Source organism: Pocillopora damicornis, chromosome 9 (assembly GCF_964200805.1).
Source record: "Pocillopora damicornis chromosome 9, jaPocDami1.2, whole genome shotgun sequence".
Taxonomy (NCBI): Eukaryota; Metazoa; Cnidaria; class Anthozoa; order Scleractinia; family Pocilloporidae; genus Pocillopora; species Pocillopora damicornis.
The window spans coordinates 11279903-11287469 of NC_142678.1; the positions used below are offsets into that span (position 1 = coordinate 11279903).

Below are 7567 nucleotides of genomic sequence, written 5' to 3' on the forward strand. Positions count from 1 at the left end.
GTCGACGGTCACGTTTGGCAAACATGTGTAATGTTAATCTCGCTTTTTAATCCGCTAATTTATTGTTAAGACAAAGGGAAAGTTTATATTTAGGATGAGAACTCAGGTCATGCATCCAGCTATCCAGTTAAGGAGGGTCTGCAAAACTTGGAACCTTACATTATGTAAATTTAGCGTTTACTTGATGAATACAAGTAAACGCTAAACACTTTTAATTGGTTGCTTTACATGTCAAATATATATTTGAGCCAAAGATGATACGTAAGTTTTGAATAAACTATAGTCATTACAGTCAAGAATAAGTGAGGACGGCAACTTACTCAAGAGCGAGTGTAACACAGACTCTAGACTCAGTTTATGCTGATTTAGATGTTTTAAGCCTTCCGTCTTTCATGTTCCTACGAGTCTTTCGGCCGACTTCATAACAATCATAATAATAATAAAAAAAAATGAGACCGGTGCCGATTATAATAATAATAAAAAAGAGACTGGTGCCGACCAAGATGGCGGCAAGATGGCAGTTTTAGCAAGTCACTAAATTTTGTGGTTAACGGTCGGAAATAAGCATGAAGTTGAAATATTTGGTACCCTTCTGATAATATTGCATGTTTTCTCTCTGATCGCCATAAACGTTAGTTCGCTTTTTGGTAAACGTCCATAAACTGTCTTCTTTTGCTCTAAATCCATCAACCATTATGAGACGACAGCAACGTCAAGGCCCATTACGTGATCTAGCCACGACTTTGACACGAATTGGCTCGACGGGCCCTAAAATGGTGGAAGCGTGCAACCGAATAGAGACGGTGGAATCGACTCCCCTTTCAAATTTCATCTTTTGTAAAATTTGAACCATGGCTGTCTTTATTTCGAGTTCAGCCAATCTTATTCCAAGGCATTGCTTGGGACCCAGGCCAAATGGTAAATAGGAGAAGGTTGGGCGCTTTTCAGCCACTTCTGGAAGAAAACGGTCTGGGTCGAATTTCTCTGGCTACAAAAGAAACGGACATTATTCATTAGCGTTATATTTTACCTGCTAAATTGATAATTTCTGAGCAGAATTGGCAGCGGCGAGAATTTGGATTTTGGTCTAAGGATACTAAGCCTATCCCTCCTTGGGATATTAATTGCGGTCTTTTGTCTTCTGTGGCAACTTTGCGTTTGTTTCAGGACAATTTGCTGCTACTCACTTCTATCTCTGGGTAGCAAGGAAATAGGAGAGAAAGGAGTCTCATTCTAATTTAATGAATTCTTCAACTGAGAGAGGCTATAATGAATTTTTATATTCTATTTTTACCTCGGGCCAGAAATGAGGATCGCGGTGGACACAGTATGACAAAATATACACGCTGACACCAGCAGGGAATTCCACTCCGTTTATTACACAGCTCTCCATGCACTCACGAACATTTACGAAACCAACTGTAAACAATCGTAGAACCTCAGAAAGGACTCGATCGAGATACTCGAGGCCTTGCACGAACTCGTAAGTTGACAAATTACCACGTGTACGTGTAGCTTCGTCAATTTCTTGCAGCAGCTTGTCTTGAACCTCTGGATAAGAAGCGAGATGGTACGCAATCATGGCCAATGTAGACCCTGTTGTTTCTGCGCCCGCCACTAAGAACGTTATGCACTGGGCTACGATCTCCTCTTCCGTCAAAGTTTTGACTTCATTGTTGTTGACCACTTCTTGCGCCTCTAACATGAGCTGGACAAGATCCTTGCGTCCAGATGAACCATTTCGTCGGATCTTCATTATACCCCTTGCTAGTGTCTCGAAGTAGTCCACATGCTGGATAGGATTAAGGTCGATGAATTTTCTTAAATGGCGGTAGAAAGGAAACATGGACAGTGCTCGTACATACACTGGTACGATGAACACTGTTGTTGCTTTCTTCAAAAGCTCTGAGTCGGGGTTGGTTTGCACGTCCGACTTAAGCCCAAATCCAGCAGATAGAATTACGTCCAAGGTGAATTGAGAAAAAGGAGTAGACACATCCACACTTCTATCTGCAAAAGATTGTGGCATCTAAATTAAAATCGTGTAAGATCTACTTTCGAAAGTTAGAAACGATCTCTCGTAAAAGTTTTAAAAGCTTTGGATAAGAGTATTATTACCTCTTCTGATTGAGATTCAACTCCGTCGCAAGTTTACGAGTATGCCGGTACCAATACAGCGGTTGAATGTGGGGTATGCGCATTGGCGTTGTCACGCCAAATAAGCGAAATAAAGCATTAACGACTTCTTCTAAATCCGTAAAAGGGAACAGAAGGAAGGATAAGGAAAAATCGAGACTCTTATGACAGAAATGTTATTTAATTACGAGTTTCCGACTGATTTACCATTTTTTTAGCTTTACCAAAATAGTTATAAGGTTTCAAACACCGCGGTTTCCTTACTTGTGTGGTTGTTTGTGAGAAAACTTGGTTTTGACATTATAAAAGTATGGCACCTAGCCTCTACAGGATCCACATGCACAGACGTTTGACCACTCTATTACCGGTGATATCGGCGTTAAGCACTGACCTTCGTTTGCTAAATTTTCGAACTTTGACGCCATAATTCCAGCTGCTTCTTCGATTATAGGTACGATTTCTTTCATCTTAAGCGAGCTGAACGTCGGTGTAAGGATGGAGCGGACTCGTTTCCAATTATTATCTCTTGCACCAAACAAACCTTTGCTGAGCGGTGGTTTTCCGGCTAGAAAATCTGGTCTGTTCCTGAACTTATGAAAATCCTTAACCAAAAGATTCTTCAGAATTTCAGGATCGGCAACGGCTATAATGGGATCTCTGCCCATGTACATCTTGAAAACCTTGCCATATTTCTCGGTATATGCTAAGAAAGCGTTGTGCAGACCATCATATTTTGAAGCATCGAGTAGGTTTCCGACGTAAGGCCAAGGCTTCGGTCCCGGAAGGCAGACATGACTTGTTAGAGTGTATCCAGAGACGCCAAACCAATAAACAGTTGCTGCTAAGAGGAATAAAAGACCTATCCAGTCATAAAAACCGAGGTCTGATAATCCTAAAGCTGAATCGACCATTTTCTCCCGTTTGGCTAAAAAGCGTAATGGCCTACCTATTTCAAATTGATTTCTAGACACAAATCTGTTTTGTTACCGTTTGAGGCTTCATCTTAATGCAAATTAGGAACAAAAAATGTGTGGGGGTTGGGTAAACACGCCAATCTTTTGTTAATTGGAAGGAATATGAATCAAACTTGACAAGGAGATATATTGAAATCTAATGTGTTTGTCCAATGATGAATGTAGAGTGTAGATTTTAGCGACATTTAGTGACACGAATCTTGGTTTTCGTTCAGTTGATCATGACAACTCCATAGCAGATTAAACGTGAACCTCAAAAATTGAGGTTGTTAAGTATTCATATATTCAGGCTATTGTTCTTTCTCAATACTTATTCATTCCAATGAGTTTGCCGACATGCCGGCATGCTTCCGAAGATCGTGAAGAGCGCAACTTCTCTGATGTAGGTGAGATATTTTTCTTTAGTTAACAGATGAAATAAACTCTCCCGGGAATCTGCTTGATTTGCTAAAAAGCGACGACGTTTCGACGTTAGCTGAACGTCATTATCAAGTCAAAATAAGTTAGTGATTTTTGGTCTATAAATACTAAAAAAAAAAAAAAAAAAAAAAAACAACAACAATAGCTGATTAAAAAAAATTGTAACGTGAGAAAATATCAAACAAAGAGTTTCGCACGTATGGAGTCCGTCTGAATATTTAAAATTGGGCTTAAGTTTCTCAATGAAGAGCATTTCAAATACTAAGCAATCAAATTTGCTCTGGCACCTTCTTAAAACCGTGAATTGGCTTTCTCTCAAAAGGTTGTTGTTACCATGAGCTTCTAAGAAATGTCTACCGATTGCCGAATTTTTTGTGCTCAGCAATGCGTTGATGAAGGTGTCGGGCTGTATACCCGACATAATCTGCATCGCACAGATCACATGAAAAATTATAAACAACACACTGCTTATTAACAACTGACGGCTTGATTTCTTTGGGTCTGAGGTCTTGCCCCAATTTCTTGCTCACGAAAACTGGTTGCAAAGTAGGGCCAATCTTATGGCTAAGATCGCGTAACCGCTTACGAACCGCATTAGCGGCCACTTGATCTTTAAAAGGAAGACTAATTCTTACTGTGCTACTATCATCATTGTTTCTTTCTGCTTTGTTCGCTGAGGAATTTAGAAAAAGAAACTTCTTGATAGCAGAATCAATAACACTCATTGGATAGTCAAGGCGACTAAATATAGAGCGAAACTTGGCACATTCTGCATTTTTTTTTTTTTTTTTTTTTAGTATTTATAGACCAAAAATCACTAACTTATTTTGACTTGATAATGACGTTCAGCTAACGTCGAAACGTCGTCGCTTTTTAGCAATTTTTTTAATTTTGAAATGATTTTAAGAAATGTTTTATCGCAACTTTTTATTATGAAATGCTTTTCAAAATCACTTCTTGTTCTCTTAACTTCACATCGCAAATACCGTACTATGTTAAAATACGCGAGCTCCGTTTGGGGGCGCGCGGTGCATGCAATGTTTACTTCCACTTGAAAAGACATGTAAGCTGATAAGTGCTTGGGTTTGATCCGAGGTTGATGTCTTTGACATGTTGCCCAACACACCGGAATGCGTAGCAATTATTAGACATCAACCAAGCAGATTCCCGGGAGAGTTTATTTCATCTGTTAACTAAAGAAAAATATCTCACCTACATCAGAGAAGTTGCGCTCTTCACGATCTTCGGAAGCATGCCGGCATGTCGGCAAACTCATCGGAATGAATAAGTAATGAGAAAGAACAATAGCCTGAATATATGAATACTTAACAACCTCAATTTTTGAGGTTCACGTTTAATCCGCTATGGAGTTGTCATGATCGACTGAACGAAAACCAAGACTCGTGTCACTAAATGTCACTAAAATCTACACTCTACATTCATCATTGGACAAACACATTAGATTTCGATATATCTCCTTGTCAAGTTTGATTCATATTCCTTCCAATTAACAAAAGATTGGCGTGTTTACCCAACCCCCACACATTTTTTGTTCCTAAAGGCTAAAAATACACCGTGAATAGAAACTAAATCCATTCAAATGATTGCAGTTTATCGATCTCGAGTTCATTCATCTCAAGACAATGTAAACAAAAGGATACAAGATCACAAGTCTGTTCGCGCAAGGTAGCTTAATTACACTATTGTCCAAGTCTTTTGAAGTACCTTCCACAGTTCCTTTGGTCTTCTTCCAAAATATCTCACCTTTTTCGAAACGAATAAAACCGAAATCATTCGACACGTTTTCGGCAGCCACCGGAAGCAATGCCCAAAGGAATAAACCGAGCCTTCGAGGTAAAAAATCCAGCGGTGTCACCCATTTCAGTAAGTCACAAATAATCCGGGCTGGAGTCGTAATGATGAACAGAATGCTTTCTTGCTTTTAAAAAATTGAGAATAGTTTATGATCGAGGAAGGCCTATGTAAAACCTAAACCCGGCTGATGAATGATAATTTAGAATTTGCTGAAAGTTTGACGTTTTCCATCGGCGGGCTAATTAATTCACAACACGAAAGCCTTTTTGTCACTTGAGTTAAATATTTATTTTGTGAACTTTAATCATGGAGCAAGATTACTAAGGTATAAGAAAATTGATAAATCCTTGTCCTCTTGGCTGTTTAGAGTTATAAATATGTGAAAGAGTACGAATGAAAAATAAAGACGAGAAAACAATTAGCAGCAGATTTGCTCTACTAAGACGAAAGATAAAACCTTCTTTCGAGACGTCCGAATTTCTTATCAGCTCTTGTCGAAACTTTTGTCCGTGTCGTTTAGTTGAAGCCAAACTTGGAACTCTTACAAAACTTGAACAATCAGGAGCTTCTAATTCAGAGCTTTGTCGCACCGTACAAGGACAAATATCCGCCATGGCTTATAGTGGTCACCAGAAAAATTCCTTTCTCACTAATCATTTTCATGAGCTCAAGATAATCATTGCTCGGTGACAATAAAATCTTTTAATTACTCAATGCTAAAACTCGTGAAAGCCACTCAAGACATGGGCACGAATGGGAGGGGATGGGGAAGAGGGGGGGTGGGGGGGGGGGGAAAGAAAAGTCAGGTTGCTTTTAAAAAGCATTTAAGGAGGATCTAGAAATTTGTGATCACAAGCCAAGTTGTATATCTTACCGTGGCTCATTCTAATTTCTGTATCATTAGAACTAGGAATATTATACCTCTTATTTTCACCATGTAGAAAGTCACTCCAATACAGGTGACGAAACTTCTTCCCTCCCTCCCTCCCTCAAAGCTTCGTAAGGTTTCCAATTCTAAGGGGTGGAATGCATTGTTGAGATAAAGTGTCTTGTCTGAGAACACGACATAGTGTCACAAACAACGAGTGACTGCCGCAAAGGCAAAGTTAAATTCATGAAAGAATCGTATTTTCAAGCTATTTCGCCCGAAAAAAATAGTGTCATATTCATAACACGCGTGCCCATCCATTCACCTCATTTCCTGTTTTTCCTTAAAAGATAAGTAAAGAATATTTGCGCAACTTGAGACTTCACCATTTTCACTCACAGGTATCCCAAGCTCCTTGGGAGCCGTTAAAATTACATGACATTGCGCATAAACATTAAATATCAGAGTCGTAAGGGAACCCAACCATCGTAATATGAAAAGTAAAAATTCAAAAGTAACGAGTTACTTTGTCTCTTCTGTGCAACAGTTGTGTTTCTGTGCCATCTTGAGTCCGTTTTAAAGCGATTTCAGTGCGTTTTTTAAAAGCAGTTAGCAGGTTAAATTAAAGAAATGCAGGTACCTGTTGAATACTTAATTTTCTATTTGGTTATGTCACCTAACGGTCTGTGCATAATATCCTGGAACTATTTCATAACACCTTTTAGCTGCTTTTACCCGTGAAATTAAGAATTCGCAATTAAACCATATATTTTAAATTAAAGCTTCATTATTAAAAGAAATCACACTTATTATATTTTAAATTAAAATGTGAGAAAAATACTAAAGGATGGGAGGAAACCCATGAGAAGTCACAGGGCTTCTACTTGGTGGGCTTCCTGTAGCAAATATTATAATTACAATTTAAATGTGCAACAATGACAAATCAATAACAGAGTAGAAATTGAGTAGAATTAACTCGTTATTCAACTTTCTAGATGTATAAAGCATAATTAGTCTAAAAAATTGTAATTTCAATGCTCTGATTGACACCAATGACTTCTGAGTGTTCATTTCTGATTTTTTTTTTCGCTATAAAAAACTTTACAAATTATGCTCAGTGGGTGGGCTAGATAGAAACAGTGCTTTAAAATTTCATAGGGCGACTGTCTTAATTTGAAACTATAATTTGCCAAAGTTGTTGTTATCATTATTAGTATATCAGACATAACTAGGTACCGTGCAATGCTTATTTAGCATAAACAACACAGTTTTTCTGAATGACTAATTCTGATTTTTTTATGAACTGCGATTGCCAGTTTTGATTTCAATTCAACTCTCTAGTTTTTTATTCCAC

At 38.3% G+C, this 7567-nt stretch overlaps 1 protein-coding gene across 1 annotated transcript; it reads right to left on the minus strand.

The window, feature by feature from the left end:
- Window positions 1-160: 160 nt before the first annotated feature.
- Window positions 161-3281, minus strand: LOC113679890 (cytochrome P450 3A16). Its single transcript, XM_027196868.2, has 3 exons — window positions 2528-3281; window positions 1295-2010; window positions 161-988 (listed from the first exon to the last, which is right to left on the minus strand). The coding sequence occupies exons 1-3, from the start codon at window positions 3045-3047 to the stop codon at window positions 713-715; spliced, it is 1512 nt and encodes a 503-aa protein (XP_027052669.2). The 5' UTR covers window positions 3048-3281; the 3' UTR covers window positions 161-712.
- Window positions 3282-7567: the final 4286 nt, after the last annotated feature.